Source organism: Canis lupus, chromosome 1 (genome assembly GCF_011100685.1).
Source record: "Canis lupus familiaris isolate Mischka breed German Shepherd chromosome 1, alternate assembly UU_Cfam_GSD_1.0, whole genome shotgun sequence".
Lineage (NCBI taxonomy): Eukaryota > Metazoa > Chordata > Mammalia > Carnivora > Canidae > Canis > Canis lupus.
The window spans coordinates 89,205,852-89,225,139 of NC_049222.1; the positions used below are offsets into that span (position 1 = coordinate 89,205,852).

The 19,288-nt window shown below is 38.9% G+C and overlaps 1 protein-coding gene and 1 long non-coding RNA gene across 7 annotated transcripts in view; one reads left to right on the forward strand and one right to left on the reverse strand.

Moving 5' to 3' along the window:
- LOC111096775 overlaps nt 1–5,720 on the forward strand; it is a 30,754-nt gene extending 25,034 nt beyond the window's left edge. The window contains exon 4 of the long non-coding RNA XR_005354231.1: nt 5,441–5,720. This is a non-coding gene — a long non-coding RNA (uncharacterized LOC111096775). The remainder of the gene's footprint in view (nt 1–5,440) is intronic.
- The window catches only part of PIP5K1B (phosphatidylinositol-4-phosphate 5-kinase type 1 beta), a 299,484-nt gene that overhangs the window by 172,733 nt on the left and 107,463 nt on the right, over nt 1–19,288 (reverse strand). For all 6 annotated transcript variants that reach the window (XM_038527137.1, XM_038527138.1, XM_038527139.1 and 3 more), the window contains 2 exons: nt 13,762–13,846; nt 5,406–5,474 (listed from right to left, as the gene is read on the reverse strand). In XM_038527137.1, coding sequence (XP_038383065.1) covers nt 5,406–5,474 — 69 coding nt within the window. In that variant the 5' untranslated portion in view covers nt 13,762–13,846. The remainder of the gene's footprint in view (nt 1–5,405; nt 5,475–13,761; nt 13,847–19,288) is intronic.

Here is a 19,288-nt window from a genome sequence, read left to right on the forward strand (position 1 = left end):
GGACATCGCATGGCCAGAGGTTTTAAACATCTCCCTGACAGAGAACAGCTAGAATCACTGGGATAAGTCAATCACTCTGACGTCTCTTTGTGTTGTAAGAGTGGGGGAGGGGTGGGCAATTTCTTCACATAAAAAACACGGAAAACTGAGATCTCCAACATCAGTATTTTCCCGGGGCTGAGAACTTTCTTAAAGTGAACTGATTTCCAAGCTTCAGTGTCCTTCTAAGTTTCTCACCTTATAAAAAAAAAGTCTTCCTCAAATTTCTGTTTTTCTATCAGTAGTAGCACATTTCTAGTAGTTCTTCTGGAAGCTTTCAGGTCAACCTTCATTGTGATTTGTACTATTATTTCTTCATGTCATTCATCTCCCAACCAACGTCATGGTACCTCACTGCCTGGAAACGCACTGCCCAACATGGTAGCCACTAGCTACGTGTGCTTATCTACATTGAAATTTAACTACAATTAAAAATTCATTCTTCAGACAAACTGGACACAGATCCCAAAGCTCAACAGCCCCATGCAGCTTGTTGCTAGTGTCTCAGCGCAGATTACAGGACGTTTTCAAAATTTCAGAAAGTTCTAAGGCAAACTCCATAAACTAGCTCTAGAGGCTACCTGTCACTTAGAGCCAGGCCATCCCCCCAAATTTGCTTGTACTTTCCCTAAACACTGACACTTTGTCCAGGCCAGGCTCTCCTGTCCCTCTACCAAATCACATTCAGCTCTGACTCTCTGTGCTCACAAATGAGTAGGTAAATCAATCCGCAGTCACCGAAGGAGTGGGATTTTCCAACGTGCCAGAAAGCAATGAGGCATCTATAAAATTTGTTTCCCAGCAAAATGCTCTTGCTAATGAACAAGTTCAAAAAAAGGTCTTTTCCTCAGAAGACTGGAATAAGCTTTGGGCTCGTCAGCACTTGCTAGAGGATTACGTGAAATGCCACTTGGTTTGGCACGTAATACCATTTTGAGTCATTATTTAATTTTTTCATGTAGATCTTTTAGTTTTTGTTTTTGTTTTTTTTCCTCTTGAATTAACTGTAAGGTCACAGAGGGCAGGGGACCAGGTCTTGTATGCATTTCTTTTGTATCCTCCTTTCTTCCCACCTCACATCTTTACATAAACAGGGCAAAGGTTGCAGGCTGGCCATCGTGTAAAGGTCAAATGTGATCAGTAGTTTGTTGCTTTACCCAGAGAGGAGTTCTGAAAAATTTTCCATCAGTTTGCCAACCTTTAAAAATTGGGAGGTGTTGCATCAGAGCGCACATTTTGGTTTCTTGAAAATCAGTATGTCTGGCAACCCCGGGGAAGCACTCATTCATGGGCTCTATTAGATGGCGTCAAGTGCCACCTCCCCCTTTAAAAAAAGACACATTCTCCTGTTTATCACTTTCTCCCCCCAATAGTTCACTCCTCTGTTACCTGCTTGGCTGCTGTAGGCTTTTGTGTTTACAACTCTTTCGGAAGACACTCCATAAATGAACTGGAAATGGAAATACTATACTCTGTAAACACACCCAGGCAGCCTTTAATGCTTGTCTGAATGGGCAACCTGTTTGTTTTAAGCAGGTTAAGTCAAAATTCTTATTTCAGCTATTAGCCTCACCCACTGATGTTAGCTATTCTTTGGTTTATCAAGAACTGATAATGAATTAGGAAAATGGGCAACTGAAATAACAAGGAGTAGTCAGCTGCGATAATCATGCAGGTAATCAAGACTCAGAGGACGGCACTGTTCCATGAACACTGAGTGTTCCCTAAACACATGGAAATCCCAGCACTCGTGATGCTGAGTGGTGCTGGCAGCTGTCCAATAAATCTGGGGCTTGACAGAGGAAGCCCAAGCCTCCTTGTTAACTCTAACCCATAATGATTTCTCCTCCATTGAATCCTTTATTATAAACTACCAGGTTCTAAAGTGGTTTTCAGGTCTTATCCCTCCCACTCAACCCTGAGTTCCTTATAAACTCTTTTGATACCCTTCTCCTGTCCAGCACATTAGGTCAGGGGCTTCTTAACCTGGATTGACTTCTGTCAGAGGCAAAAACCCAATGGGCTGTCAAAGCTCCATATTAAAACGGTGTGTTCCTCATGGTCAGGTCTTTAGGATGGGGAAAGAAAGGTAACTTCCAAGTATTTGTAAAAGGGACAATACCTTTTTTTTTTTTTAAAGATTTTATTTATTTATTCATGAGAGACACAGAGAGAGAGGTAGAGACATAGGCAGAGGGAGAAGCAGGGTCCCTGCAGGGAGCCCGATGCGGGACTCGATCTTGGGACCCTGGGATCATGCCCTGAGCTAAAGACAAAAATGCTCAACTGCTGAGCCACCCAGGTATCCCAAAAGGGACAATATTTAATGAAATGTACGGTGGCCTTGATGACACTCAGCTAGTCTGCTAATTACCTTCCCAGTTGTTTGTCATTTGCACATTGGCGTAGCACAAATTTCATGTCTTCATTAAGGTCAAGGGTAAAAAGTATTAAGCTAGACAGGGTCAACTCACGTACCATGTTGGCTGAGACAAGGCAACAAGGAAGCAAAACTACCATTCATTGGAAATGTTAGTCCAACCAGGTACAAGCCCAGTAGTCGTAATATCCAGGCAATATTTCTCTACCTTGTCTGAAAGGATACCATGACAATGTTCCTGGCACCATTAAATCAAGATTCATTAAACTTGAGAATCCTCCTTATCTGAGAGTAATTTAATGACTCTCTCGTAATAGAAAATGTAGTTAATTTGACATCAACTATACCTTGATGAACCTCTGCAGGTTTGTAGAAGACGTGTGTTTCCGCTCTAAATGTACATAAGCCATATATTGACTAGTCCATGCTCAAATTATGTGGAGGAGCAGTCCCACATCTGGTTTCCAGAATGTACTTTCTCCTGATTGCTGAAAAGAGGGATGATATTTGTTTCTCTCCTGCTTCTCACTAAAGCCTTCCACTGTCCGGATTTTTCAAAGCTCATACTCGGTGTTTCTCTGTCCTAACTTGAATTTTTTTCACTTGAGAAATGGTTCATCTGGGCCTAGAGACAGACACATTTCCAACAGCTAGTGAGACTCTTATCACCTCTGGTAACTCCACTATTAACACCTCCGGTTTGAAGATCTCTTTGCTTCATGGCAAAGACTTAAATTGAGTAGTTCAGCTGAGCTGTTACCTGTGTAAAAACCACACTTTCTCTGCATAGTCGCTACTTCTTCCTCTGCGTATCAACACCCTATTTATTAAGGGTGATAGACTCAGGCATTATATTGTCTTTTTGGTGCATTTCTCAGAAAAGCTAAAGACCTCTTTCCTCCACTGCTTATCTTCCTCTTAAAATCAGAGAGATCATCCAAAGATTCCACTGCCACTACACGTTAAAAAAAAAGAAAATTGTTGGCCTTTTTCTGTCAAGTTTCTTGTATCTTCTCTTATTTTTTGGAATCATTTGTAATCTTCATATCTGATTTTTAGTTCTTATCACCCTACCAACACCGCTGAGTCAAATATGCTATTAGAGGCATTAATGAGAGAATCAGAGATATCCTATTATTGAAAACTTCCTTTATCAATTTGTGAACAAGACAAACTCAGCAGACTCTAAGATCTCCTGGTCACATTCCTCGTGTTACTTCTGCATCATGGAAGAACTCCTGTGGGTCAGAGGCCAGACAAGAACCACAGCACATCCGGACGGTGACTGAGAAAACCACCCGAAATGGATCTCAAACAGGGATAGGCTGGCAACTTGATCATCTCTCTGCCAGTTCTCATGCTTGACTCAATTTACAAGGAGTCTTGGGTAAGTGAGATGGGATTTGGTTTTCTACCTGTGTCTACAAATAAGTAACAGTGTACCATTGCCTTTGGCCAGATTCACAAATTTTATATAACCAGACACTTTTGAGCTCTTGAATCTTCCCCCTACAGCAGCTCCCTGGTTATAGTTCTATGTTCAACTGAGTAGGAAAGCCAGAAGGAAAGATCTATCAGGAAAAAAGGCATATCTGCCCATATGAAAACAGAATTGGAAATATCATGTTAATTCCATGACCCAAACATGTGGTTGGATCAGATGGTTCATGTACTTTATGACAAAACTTAATGCTAGCGATCCATGAAAGAATAAAAGGCAAATGGAAAAATTAAGATAGATTAAACCTTCAATACACAAACCTCCTACTCCCAAGAGGGAAGGAGGGCAAGGACTTTTAGAAGGAAAATGTACAGTCAATTTAAAAGGCAGGAGCAGTGGTGCCTGAGAACATATACTCCTCCAGTAATGTGTCTGAACATTTGCTTCCTTGCCAGGAGCCATGAATTTATCAAAGTCAAAGAGTTGCAAGGTAAGATACACTGGAAAGACTGGAAGGGGATTTTTGTTGCAACGACCTGAAGACACGGAAACTGAGAGGCTTAGAATGGAATGGGACAGAATTTCATGTTATAATTTTTTTTCCCAAAATACAAAGATAAGAAAATGTATAAAATTTTGGTGGGAAATAGCAAGTCAATTAAAAGATTAACATACTGGGGGTGCCTGAGTGGTTCAGTCGATTAAGCGTCTGCCTTCAGCTCAGGTCATGATCCCAGGGTCCTAGGACTGAGCTTCACTTTGGGCTCCCTGCTCAGTAAGGAGCCTGCTACTCCCTCTCCCCATACCCCTCTCCCTCTGCTGGTGCTCTTGCTCTCTCTCTCAAATAAATAAAATCTTAAAAAGAAAAAAGATTCAAATGCATACACAGAAGGGTCTTCTTAGGAATTAGAAGGGTCTTCAAATAACTCCCTTCTGTCAATGTTCTATAGCACAGTAACTGTAGTAGGGAGAAAAATGCCCCCCACCCATTCATCCCTGCAAAGGTGTCCATGTCCTAATCATTGCAACCCATGAATCTGTTATATGGCAAGGAGGAGTTAAGGATGCAAAAGAAATTAAGGTTGCTAACCAGCTGATTTTAAAACAAAGAGATTATTCTGGATTCTCTAGGAGGGCTCAAAGTCATCACAAGTGCCCTTTAAAGTGTCAGAGAGTTACAGCCTGAGAGAGATTCAGCTGGTCTTTGCTGGCTTTGAAGTTGGAAGGGAATCATGGCAGTCTGGAGAATTTGAACAAGATAAGGGGACAGACTCTTTCCTAGAGCCTTCAGGAAGGAATGCAGTCTTGTAGACATCCGGATGCTGGCCCAGGGAGACCCGTGTCAGCCTTGTGACTACAGGATCATACATCTGTGTTGTCTGAACCCCTGAATGTGTAGTCACTTGTGAGAGCAACAAGAAGCTAAGACAGTAACTTACATACAACTGCTCTAGAGGAAGAAAAGGCCTAGGGTAGATTAACATTCTAAGCAATGAAAATGTTCCTCTTTCTGGGCTAAAGAAAGAAAATGAAACAGTCACTCACCTTTTTATAAGTTTTTTCTTCATTCTGTTTTCCAGGTGTGGCATCTCCATTTTCAGCAGCAGACGACATCTACAAGAGCAAAATGGGCCTATTTGAGTTCACAACACTACTGTGAAATGCTATAGGCTAATAATATCGTTAACTGGAGAATCCAGTTTGGTTAATGATGTTTTTGTTGTAATTGCAGTTGTTTCCAAGAAAGGAAGAGAATTCTTAGAATCTAAGGGAAAAAAAAAAAAAAGAATCTGTGTCTCCCAATCTCTCTGAAATCAATCTTGATCTCTAATTCATTTTGATAGCATACTTCACTGGCTCCATATGCTCTCACAATGGTGGTATGGAAATGGTGGACCTGGTCTAAACCCAGATCATGTGTACAAGTTTCTTTCTATAAAGTCTTAAAAAAATTTTTTTTCTGATTAAAGATACTTCCTGTAAAAGTATCTGGAAAGTACCAAAAAATATAAATCAGAACAAAAAAGTACTCAATTCTACTGCCCTCGGGTAACTCTACTCTCACATTTGGGCATATTTGTTTCCACCTTTTGTTCTATGAACTTCTGTACTAAAAATATTAGGATACTGTCTGTACCCAGCAGTTTTCAATGAACATTTATGTAATATGGATTTTCCCATTTGATTATAAATATTCATTGTAAGAATAGTGATTTTTGTCTAGTTGCCAGAGACACCATTGTGTAAACACAACTGTGTGTTAATACATCATTTAATAATGTTAATGGTACAGGATAGGGAGGTGGTCCAAGGGATTCGCTTCTCCAAATGATACAACAGTAATTACTTGGGGCTTCTATTTTTGTCCAATGTCAACACTTTCTTAGATTCCTAGAGCTACAAGGTCATTAAAAAGCATTTTAGTAAATTTCTCCTTAAGAATATACCCATTTATGCTATTATCAATGAGTGGGAGCTCATTTTGTTACACGTTTAGCAGTGACTATTATTTTTAATTATCCTTGTTAATTTCCTAGGTGAAAGAAATCATCTCTTGATATTAATGTGCACTCCTGAAAATTATTGGTGAAGGTTAACATGGTTGGCATATCCTTTTTTAGCTCTCTGTATTTCTTCTGAGTTTTCTATTACTGTGTCCATTTATCTACGGGGCTCTTAGAGTTTTAGTTATTGATTTTTACCTATTATGGTTATTGTTACTAGTGTTTTGCTTATTGATTTTTATGTATCAAGGTTATTAATCTGTCTGCAAGCATATTATTCATGTTCTATGCTGCTTTCATTTTATAATTATGACATAGAGTTCTACATTTTTCGCACTCAATATTATTCCCTTTGTGACTTCTTCCAATGTTTTTAGAGCAAATATATATACTTTTTAATCATTAGGATGTATCAGAGCAAATACATTCCTTTCACTTTTTAATGCTAAGATTTTTGTGTTTAACTTTTAATTCATCCGAATTTTTAAAGCCAGTTGGCTTATATGGTAAACAAGGATAACTCCATAATCAGGGAACCATGACACATAAGGGTTTTATCTTTAAAAAATATTTATTTTTGAGAGAGTGAAAGAGAGAGAGACAGCACAAGCAAAAGGAGAGGGAGAATCTCAAGCAGACTCCGTGTGGAGCCCCATGCAGATCTCGATCCCACAACCCCAAGATCATGACCTGAGCGGAAACCAAGAGTCAGAGACTCAACTGACTGAGCCATCCAAGTGCCCCAGGTTCTTATCTTAAGTAACATGAAGAGCATCCTATACACCAAGGAGGGGTAACATTTCTGACCTTCTTATAAGCCTCTGAAGCACATGTTTTTTTTTTTTTTAATTGAGGTATAAATGACATATTAGTTTCAGGTGTACAACATTGTGATTTGACAAGTCTATACATTAGGCTGTGCTCACAAGTGCAACCACCATCTATCATCACATAACACTGTCGCAATAGCAATGACTCTATTCCCTACGCTGTGTCTTTTATATAATGACTTACTCCATCACTGGAAGCCTAGAACTTCCTCCTCCTCTTCATCCATTTTACCCATTCCCCCAACCCTTCCCCTCTGGCAACCAGCAGTTTGTTCTCTGTATTCATGGGTCGGCTTCTGCTTTTATTTATTCTTCTGTTTTTTAGATTCCCCATATAGGTGGTATCATTTGGTGTTTGTCTTTCTCTGACTTATTTCACTGAGCAAAATGCCCTCTAGGTCCATCCATGGTGTCACAAATGGCTGAGTAATAGTTCATAGTATCTATCACATCTACTTTATCCAATCATCTATTGATGAAGACTTAGGTTGTTGAAACACATTTTAAATTTGGGGCTTTTAATAAATACAATGTGTGTTAAAGCTAAGAATTTGCTAGCCATTTGGGGGTGCCTGGGTGCCTCAGTTGGTTAAGCATCTGACTCTAGGTTTTGGCTCAGGTCATGATCTCAGGGTCGTGAGATGGGCTGAGCCCTGAGTTGGGCTCTGAGCTGGCCATAGCATCTGCTTAAGATTCTCTCTCAACCTCTCTCTCTGCCCCTCCCCCACTGCTCACATGTGTGTGCCTATACTCTCTCTCTCAAAAAAAAAGAAACCCATAGAATTTGCCAGCCATTTCTCTGCAATGGAACTAAATGGCTGACTTTAATTTGACAGGACTAAAAACCATTGAAGAAAATTAAAGAATGGATCATGGCAACCTTACCAGACCTATTACTCCCCACCCATCAAAGCATTCCTTTAGATAAATTTACATTTCCATTTGTGTCCAAGTAACTAATTGGACTATAATCTCTCTACTATAATATAGATAGATGTTTCACACACTATAGTTTCCCACATGGTACCTAGTTAATACATTTAAAAAATAACTGATTTTCTAGTTTCTTCCTAACATTTTGGTAAGGTTTGAATAATATATTGGAATTATAAAATCTGAGTGGTTTAATAATAACAGGCTCACTATAAAAAAAACAAACCAAAGCCCTGACTGTGCCCCTGCAAAAGCTCAAATTACATCATAACTTTAAGAATATATAGGTTATTTGGGGCACTGGGTGGTTCAGTCAGTTAAGTATCTGACTCTCGATTTCGGCTCAGGTCATGATCTCAGGATCCTGGGATTGAGCCCTGTGTTGGCCTCTGTGCTAGGCATGGAGACTGCTTGAGGATTCTCTCTCTCTCTCCCCGTTCCTCTCCTTGCTCTCTCTCTAAAATAAATAATAAATCTTATTTTAAAAGAATATATAGATATTTATCTGATATTGGATCCCTGAATAGGCAAAGATTTCAATAAGCATGAAAGTTAGAGAAGTAATACAAAAATTTAATTGATTTGACTACTCACAGCTCTCAATGTCTCAATGTCAAAATAGATCATGAACAAATTAAAAGGCAAGTGACAAGGTGGAAATACTGGCGATGAATGTGACAGAAGTTAATGACTCTAAAACATGAAAGCTTATTTAAACTGTGTGGAGCCTGTCATCTAGTCAAGGACATCGCTCCTCCAGGTCTCTCCTTTCTCACGTCAGCTTTAATTGTTTACTCTATTTCATTCCCATGGGAGCTCCTCCATTTCTTCCATCTTCACAAAAAGAAGACTTTTCTTGATTCCACTTCCCCCTCATTTCCTTATTCCTCCTTGTGGCAAAGCTCCTTGAAAAAGATGTTGCTCCTCTCAAGCCCTGATTCCTCTTCACATATTCTCTTTAATGTACTTTAATCAGGGATTTGCTCTCATGACTACCCTGAGAACCACCTCCTCAAGATCACCAATGACCTTCATGTTGCCAATGGCTAATTCTAAGCCCCCATTCTGCCTATCAGATTATCGACTTAGACGATCATTCCCTCTCCCATGACCGATTTTCTTCACTTGGCTTCTAGAGTGCCATACTCTTTTGTTTGTTACTGCCACCCACCCTGTACCTCCTTGGTCCTTCTCAGTCTCTTTAGATGGTTCCTCTTTCTTTCTCTATGACCTCTTAATGCTCGACTGTCCAAGAATGATTGCTTGGTTCTCGTCTCTATCCATACTTGCTTTGGAATCTCCAAATACCATCTAGATGTCTCTTCTGTGCTCCAGATTTGCATATTAAATGGTCATTTTGGTATTTCCACTTAGATACCTAACAGACACCTCAAATTTTGCAAATCTAAAACCCTTTTCCCTCCCAAATTTCCTTCACTTGGACCTTCCTCATCTCAGTTCATGGTATCTTCCACTTCTTGCTTCCCAGGCCCTAAATTTCAGTCTTCCTTCTCTTATACCACGGTCAACAAGCCAGCAAAGCCTTTGAAAAATGTCCAGAATCCAGTCACCTGTCACCACTCCTGCTTTGTGTTCCTGAGCAGAGCCATTATCTTTTCGCACATGTGTTACATCTTCGTGGCCTCCCAACAGGGCTTGCTGATGCCACCCTTGTGCGCCTACAATCTATGCTCAGCCAGAGTGATCCATCTTTAAACCTAATCAGATCATGTCACTTTGCCCTTAAGTGGTTTCCCATTTCACCCAGAGTAAAAGCCAAAGTCCTTACAACAGTTGATGCAGCCCTGTATGATTTATCCATCCTCCTCCCATTCCTCCTCTACCTCGGCACCTTCAAACTCCCCCAACCCCTTCCCCCTGCTTCAGACACTCACTGTTTCTCAAACACACAGGAATGCTGCTACATTAAGGCTTTTTGCTTCAGCTATTCCCACTGCCTGAACAATCTTCCCCAGACACCTGCTTATCTCCTTCAGGCCTTTGCTCAAATGTCAACTTCTATCTGATGCTTTGCTTGACGATCCTATTTTAAAACTACAACCTATTTGGCACCTCCCTGCCCTCATACTCCTGATTCCCCTTGACTCTCCTTAATCTATCTTTCTTCCTCCCTCCCTCCTTCCTTCCTTTCCTTCCTTCCTTTCTTCCTTTTTTGCCCATAGAACTCATCAGTGTCCAACACACTATAGAGTTTCCTTATTTATCACAGTGGGTTTTTGTTTGCCTCAGTCTGTCTCCTCCTGAAGAATTTAAACTCCACAGAGGCAGGGACTCTAGTTTTGTTTTGTTCACTGATAGACCTCAAACACTTACACTACATCTGGCACATAGTAAGTTCTTAGTAAATATATGTAGAATGAATGGGTAAATAACACCCCATTAGATCAATACAGGCAGCATCTGATTCCATCTACTTGGGTATTTTGTGCTTGGGAAGACAGCTGACCCCCCAAAGGAAGGTGATAAAAAACAATGTAAGGACTAACAGCATCAATTACATTATTTGCTGGATTCTTTGGAAGGTTCCAGTGGTGTGGCAACTGTAGATAGTTGGCATGGAATAAATGGCCATATCATTAACTCCTTATAACTTCCTTCATAAGTGAAAAAGACTTTTATTTATTTATTTATTTTTATTTTTTATTTTTTTTTCTATTTCTAATTTTTTTAAATTTATTTTTTATTGGTGTTCAATTTACTAACATACAGAATAACCCCCAGTGCCCGTCACCCATTCACTCCCACCCCCCGCCCTTCTCCCCTTCTACCACCCCTAGTTCGTTTCCCAGAGTTAGCAGTCTTTACGTTCTGTCTCCCTTTCTGATATTTCCCACACATTTCTTCTCCCTTCCCTTATATTCCCTTTCACTATTATTTATATTCCCCAAATGAATGAGAACATATAATGTTTGTCCTTCTCCAACTGACTTACTTCACTCAGCATAATACCCTCCAGTTCCATCCACGTTGAAGCAAATGGTGGGTATTTGTCATTTCTAATAGCTGAGTAATATTCCATTGTATACATAAACCACATGAAAAAGACTTTTAGACTGTACATGTTTCAACAGAAATAATCTCCATGGAGGATTTAAACCTTTCTTTAAAAATGTAAAATATGGGGACCCCTGGGTGGCTCAGAGGTTGAGTATCTACCTTCGGCTCAGGGCCGGATCTCAGGGCCCCAGCAGTGGAGTCCTGCATCCAGCTTCTCGTGGGGAGCCTGCCTCCTCCTCTGCCTATCTTTCTGCCTCTGTGTGTCTCTCATGAATAAATAAATACAAATCTTTAAAAAATTAAATAAAATGTAAAATACTACTGAATATGCCACGTTTTCATTTTCCTGACATAACCAGCTCTCAAAACTCTCTGCAAACTAATTCAGAATTAAGGTGAGTTTCGAAATACACAAGGAAGGCTCCTTGATTTTTTTTTAATCAAATGTAAAACCATTATTTTTCAGTCATTTGAAAATTTAAAAGTAATTTTTAAATTTAAAAAAGTAATATTTATTTTCTCCCTAAGTAAAAGCAGGTACTTTATCTGAAAAAAAAAATTATCGAGGATCTCTGGGTTGCTCAGTGGTTTGGCGCCTGCCTTTAGTCCAGGGCGCGATCCTGGAGTCCTGGGATCGAGTCCCGCGTCAGGCTCCCAGCATGGAGCCCGCTTCTCCCTCTGCCTGTGTCTCTGCCTCTCTATGTCTATCATGAATAAATAAATAAATAAAATATTTTAAAAAAATTATCACCTTTTATACAACTACCCCAAAATAATAATTATTAATATTTGGCTTTCTACTATTTGATCTTTTTCAAATGTGTGTTTTCTTTATTTTGAACAAAACTGGGATCATACATTATACAAATTTGTCTTTGCCCTTTTCACTTTATCTCATAAACATTTTCTGCATCACTAAATATTAGAGAAAATGTCTAATGTCTAAATAATTCTATCATAAAAATACATCAGAGTTTGATATGTATTAATGGACATTCAGGATATTTCCTATTTTTCTGTTACAAGTAAAACTGTACTCTGTGTTCTTATAGTTCCAACAGCAAGTCAACAGCTGCCAGAGATTCTTAGAATAATGTCTACTGGGTAAAATACACCTACTTTAGAACTCTACCAGCAGCAAGTGTTTTCATTTAAAATCAAAACACTTGGCCAATTCTGGGCAAAAATATTATTTTATTTTGCACTTGTATGATTCATGGTAAGGACAGACATCTCTATCATGTTTCTTTGGTTCTTTGTATCTCTTTGGTGAATTATCTGTATGAAGTTCTAGCCCACTTCTCTAAGGGTACATTTGTGTCTCCAACCTAGTATGTGCTAGTGATAGTAAGAGTTGGATTTTCTTTAACCTTCAACTGTGTACTAGAAGCAGCAGAATGAAGACTTTCCTAGAGAATGCCATGTCAGTCATTTTACTTGTAAGACTTGGCAGCTTTGAAAACCAAACAACTTCAAGAGCAACTCTAAAGAGTGTTTGGAAAAACCACATTAGGAAGGGGTTAGCTAACTAGCACGAATGCTGGACATACGATGAGATTTGTGTGTGTGTGTGTTTACTTTGTAGGGTACCCCTGAATGGACAGTAGGGAAGAGGAGAGAAAGAGGTAAACTTCTATCCTTTAAAAAACAGTTCCCTTTAAGCAGAACAAAACAGACAATAATGATAAAGGGACACCACGAAATGTTGCCTGAATTCAAAGGTATTTCTTAGGACGATGTTTCAGAAAGGTCACATGGACTTATTCATCAGGATGTCTGTGCAGGGGAGGCAAATGAGATGCTGGGATATGTTTTGGTAAACTGCAAATGGCTACTGAAAATGGACACAGTGGTAGTAATTATAATTTGTTCTTAAACTTGCTATGTACCTGTACTAGTTAAGGTACATCGTTTATAACTATGGGAGTTGAGATAAGTAGTTTTAAAAAAGATTATATATAATTATATGTATTTCTACATGTGCATGCAAGGAAGGAGGAAAGAAATTCACAGGACTACTAGTGATTATCTAGGGATGATGAGGTTATGAATGCTTTGGGTTTTCTTTTCTTTTTTTTTTTTTTTTAAGATTTTATCTATTTATTCATGAGAGGCAGAGAGAGAGAGAAAGATAGGCAGAGGGAGAAGCAGGCTCCATGCAGGGAGCCTGAGGTGGGACTTGATCCTGGGCTTCCAGGATCACACCCTGGGCTGCAGATGGCACTAAACCACTCAGTCACCCGGGCTGCCGTGGGTTTTCATTTTAAAATTTTGCTATATCCTCCAAGGATTTTGCAAAGAGCACTCTACATTTAACAATAAGGAAAACACTAATGCTATTTAAAAACTGAACTGCATGCAGTAATCAATAGCAGAAACCAAATCTCCCGGGTTCTATTCTGCCCCCTGAGGCATGTTGACATTCAGAAAATTTCCTGTTTCTATTTGTCATTTGTTTTAAATTTGATAATGACAAAGTTAAAGGTTGTGAACTAGAAGATGATTTAGAATATTTGTAAGTAAATATAAACGAGGTAAGCACTCTATTGTGAGTCTGTTGGAATTAATTAAAAACATAGACTAAAAAAAAAAAAAACATAGACTATATTTTCTTACCTTTGTGAATGAAATGGCAAGTCATCTGCAGTCGGTCATGGTGGGGGACCTATTCATTGTTGAAAATGTTTTCCTTCCCAAGTTTCTGTTAAAATAGAAATGACTGGTTATTATTTATCTACTTCTCTACCTCAGCTCCCAACAAAGATCAGAGCTGCCTACAGAGATAATACAATGCAATCAGTTTAAGCCAAAATAAAGGAAAGACTTAACGTTAAAAATGGAACTAGAAAGGTATTAGAAGAATATATAGGGGGAACACCTGTATAATTTCAGGTTGGTTGTCTCTTTCCAAGTCAGACAGTAAATCCATAACATAAATCCATAAAGGAACAATGAACAGATTTGACCCTGTAAAAATTTAAAATGTCTACAGCACAAGACACCATAAACAAGGCCAAAAAAAGAATGAGAGTTTGCAACTCATATGACAGGGTTAGTGTCTAATATACTAGGAGATGAAACAAACTGATTATAAAAGAAGACAGACAAGCCACACAGTTTAAAAATAAGGACATGAACTGGAAATATATGTCACCGATCAACCTGTGAGAAGGGTAAGCCCCATTAGTGGTAAGGGAACAGGAATTAAAAGGTCTGAGAAGCTATTATCTGCCCATGAGGTTGGCAAACATTTCAAAGATGGTGGACATCCAGGGCTGATAAGTATGTCAATAAGCAGGTAGGCTTCCTGCACTGTTGGATTGACGCTTCAACCTTTTTATAGAAAGGAATGTAGTAATGGTCCTTCAAATAGTTAACTCACTTAACAAGTCTGGTCCAGAGAAATACAAGTACCACAACTTTAAAGATGTTTGAATAAGGGTGTTTATTCCTGCTTGGGGTATGATACCATGATTATAGTTCTATCATATTCTCCTAGATTTCTTTTTGGTTTTTGCCCTAAAATTTCCATAACAACACTGGCCAGTGTATAATGCATGTAGTACAGTGTTCCTGTGAAATGTATGCTTTATTTTTTAGAAGTACCTTTTCTTCTCCTATTTAATAATTTTAGTTTGGTTCCACTGTGGTTGATGTACACCACTTCTGTTTTCCTTTTATTTGCACATACTTGGCATAGCCTTGCTCATTTCTTTAACTTTTCTGGTTGTCATTTTGTTTTGTCTGTGTTCCTTACAAATAGCTTAAAACCAGGTTTTTCTTTTGTTTTTGCCAATTTAAGAGTCTGTCGTTGGAAAGGGGATTTCAACAAATTCACATCTATTGTGTTATGATTATGTCTGGTTTGCTCTCATTATATTTATTTACTTGTAACTACAATTTATTGTTATTTAGTTTTACCCATTTCTTCTGTGCTGGATTAACCAAATCATAATTCCATTTTTTTTTCCTCCTAGCAATGAAAACATTTCATTCCATGTATATCTGCTTAGTTATCATTCTATTTTTAAATCATTAAGAAAATCTGTGTTCCTATGGCTGTCTCTGTGAAGAACCACCTCACCCAGGCAATGGTGTCCCCGAGGCTGCCCACATCCCATGACTGAATGACGGAGCAGCCCAACCCCAAGTTGGGCTGGCTTCATGGGTCTTGCATGGAAGCCTGGCTTCTACCTCTGCCTGCCCAACTGTGCTCCCTACCTCCTCCATTCACAGGTTGTACTCATCGCCACATGTGTGCCTTGAGACAGCAGAAATTTATTCTCTCACGTTTCTGGAAGCTACAAGTCCAAAGTGAAGGTGTCAGCAGGGCCATACCCTCCAGAGGCTCTGGGTAAAATCCTTCCCAGCCTCTTCCTGCCTCTGGTGGCAGCCATTGACCCTGAGTGTTCCTTGCCTTGTGGTTGCATGGGTCTGTCCTCAGTGTCCTCCCTGTGTGTCTCTGCCTTCACAAAACATTTTCCTCTTCTCATAAGGACATCAGTCACATTGTGTGAGGACCACCCTCATGACATCGTCTCAACTTGGTGACAAAGGCTCTATTTTCAAAAAAGGTCACATTCACAGGTACCAGGGGTTAGGACTTCAACCTGCTTTTTTTGCATAACACAGGTATGGACTTCTAATGAGTATCCTGGACCCCAAACTGTTTCATTGCCTGTTTCTAGAGAAACCAATCTACAACATCTCTTCTCTCTTCCTCATCCACAGGGGGTATTTCAGAGTATTTTAACTTTCTCACTGACTGCTTTACTTTGAACCACTAAACATCTCCTCTTAGCCCACATGGATCTTCTGTCTGAAGAAATCTTAAGTGAAAATTTATAGCTCGTAGTCACATTCTCATCATTTCCTTAGACTTGATGAAAGTTTTACAAGGTTCATTGATCATCATTGTTTCTCTGGCTCTTCATCCTCTACTGTAACACCTTTTTCGAATTCAACTTTATTTGGCTGGAATGCTTTTTAATTTCCTCAGCAGTGGGACACTGATGGCCCACTTTGAGTCACTCCATGTCCAGAAATGTCGCTTTCTTTTGGCCTCATATATGGCTAGATCTCTTGGCTGGTTACAGGATTCTTAGCTCAGTCCTCTTCCTTCAACTTTCTATATATATGGTACTGCTCTGTTCTTGCTACCTGGCTCACAGGTGAGTAATGTCATGCTAGTCTGATGCCCCTCTCTGGCTCACTTAATTGTTTTTCTCTGTCTAGAAACCTGTGCAAGCTTTCTCTCTCTCTCAACAGAAGTGTAATTAACATGCAGTGTTATATTAGTTTCAGTGTTATATTAGTTTCACATAATGATTCAACAATTCGTTGTATTTCTCAGTGCTCATCAAGATAAGTATACTCTTAATCCCCGTATCTATTTCACTCCGTAGCCTCCTCTCTTCACCTTCCCTCTAGTAACCACCAGTTTGTTCTCTATATTTAAGGGTCTATTTTTTTATCTTTTTATTTTTTTTCATTTGTTTTGTTTCTTGAATTCCAAATACAAATGGAATCACAGGGCAATTGTCTTCCTCTGTCTATGTATTTCACTTAGTATTATATCCTCTAGGTTCATCCACGTTGTTGCAGATGACAAGATCTCATTAATTTTTATGGCTGAGTAATACTCCATTGTATGAAGAAACCATATCTTTTTGATCTACTCATCTATCAGTGGATACCTGGATTGATTCCGTATCTTGACAATTGCAAATAACACTGCAATAAACATAGGGGTATTTGAAAAGTATTTGAAAAATACCTTTTCAAATTGGTGTTTTTGTTTTCTTTGGGTAAATATCTAAAAGCAGGATGACTAAATCATATGGTAATTCTTTTTTAAATTTTTTGAAGAATCTCCACAGTGGCTACACCAGTTTGCATTCCCACCAAGAGTGTACAAGGGTTCCTTTTTTCCCACATCCTCACCAAACACTTGTTATTTCTTGTGTTTTGGATTTTAGCCATTCTGACAGGTGTGAGGTGATACCTCATTGTGGTTTTGATTTACATTTCCTTGATGATGAGTGACGTTGAACATCTTTTCACGTGTCGGCCATCTGGATGTCTTTTTTGGAGAAACGTCTATTCAGGTACTCTGCCCATTTTAAAATTGGATTATTTGGGGTCTTTCTGTGTTCAGTTGTATAAGTTTTTTTTAAAAAATATATTTTGGATATTAACCCTTTAGTGTACATATCATTTGCAAATATCTTCTCCCATTCAGGAGTTTACCTTTTTATTTTGTTGATGGTTTGCCTTGCTTTGCAAAAGGTTTTTATTTTGGTGCAGTCCCAACAGTTTTTCTTTTTTTTTTTTCCTTGCCTGTTTAGAAAAATGTTTCTATGGGTGGCATCTAAGAAATTATTGCTTGGGGATCCTAGCGCCTGCCTTTGGCCCAGGGCACGATCCTGGAGACCCGGGATCAAATCCCACATCGGGCTCCCGGTGCAGGGAGCCTGTTTCTCCCTCTGCCTATGTCTCTGCCTCTGTGCGTGTGTGTGTGTGACTATCATAAATACATAAAAATTAAAAAAAAAAGACATTACTGCTTGTATTTTCTTCTAGGAGTTTTATGGTTTTGGGTCTCACATTTAGGTCTTTAACTCATTTTGACTTTCTGCGTATAAAGAAGTGGTCCAGTGTCATTTTTTGGTATGTAGCTGTCCAGTTTTCCCAGCGCCATTTGTTGAAGGGGCTGTCTTTTCCCCATTATATATTCTTGTCTCCTTTGTTGTAGATTAATTGACCTAATAAATGATGATTTCTAGGCTCTCTACTCTGTTCCATTAATCTATGTGTCTATTTTTATACCAGTACCATCTTGTTTTGATTACTATGGCTTTGTAGATCTTAAAGTCTGGGATTGTGATACCTCCAGCTATGTTCTTCTTTCTGAAGGCTGCTTTGGCAATTTGAGGTCTTTTGCAGTTCCATACAAATTTTAGGATTTGTTGTGGTTCTGTGAGAAACGTTGGTACTTTGATAGGGATTGCATTAAATCTGTAGATAGCTTCGGTAGTTTGGGCATTTTAACAACATTGATTCCTCCAAGCCATGAGCACAGAATAGGTTTTCATTTGTTTGTGTTGACTTTAATTTTTTTCACCAATGTTTTATAGTTTCCAGAATACAGGTATTTCATCTTTTTGCTTAAGTTAATGCCTAGGTATTTTATTATTTGTGATGCAACTGTAAATGGAATTGTACTCTTAATTTGAGAGTTTCCTCTTTTAACACAGAGTTCAAAAATTCCATAAGGATAGATGTGTCTTTTTTCACTAATCCTGCCAAGGGAAACTGACAAGAAGCTATTACATTGAGATCTAATGACTTGACTTAAACCATGAATAATATTTAGGCTATCTAAATGAGGAATGAATGGACTGCATATCCTTCAGGCAATCCTCCATGAAAATTATTTCTCATAACCAACCTTTTGATAAGAATTGGACAGTGAAGCACTCAAAGTTATAGTCTCTGGCAAGAACCTGGAATGCAGAAATTCTAGTGGCCAAGTAAGGGCATAATCATAAGGCTCAGGTCTCCTTAGGAAATGTGTTAACATGTAATCTGATACAGACTCCCAGCAAGAACTTATTTTCTTAAATTATTTCTGACATTAAACAGAGCCAACACAGTGTCATATGATTAGAATGTTGAGACACCAGCTCAGATAACCATGATACATACCAAGCAATGAAAAATTTTTTGACTATTTAATTGCTTATCTATCCATTCTGATATTTAGTATCTGGATTCTGTTGGCTTCAGAAATATATAATTTACATGATTTCATAGCTTTCTACATTTCTGTGCTTTCACTTAATTTGAGGGAAGGAGAGACACTATCATTTGTTGAGCAACAACTATGTGTGAGAAGCTGCCCCATATATGATCTCATTTCACACTGCAAATAATCCCTTAGCATGCTCCCATTTAGCCTGTGCTATTGACACGTATACCTGACTGTCCTATAACACCCATAGAAGGTATTCATTTTTAATTTTGCCAACTCAGGCTGTGATCCTGGAATGCAGAAGTGAAGTCCTTAGTGGCTGCACGAACACAGTGACTCCCTCGCCAAGCACCTCCACTTTAGCCTGGCCCCATTGTTTCCTAAACCAGT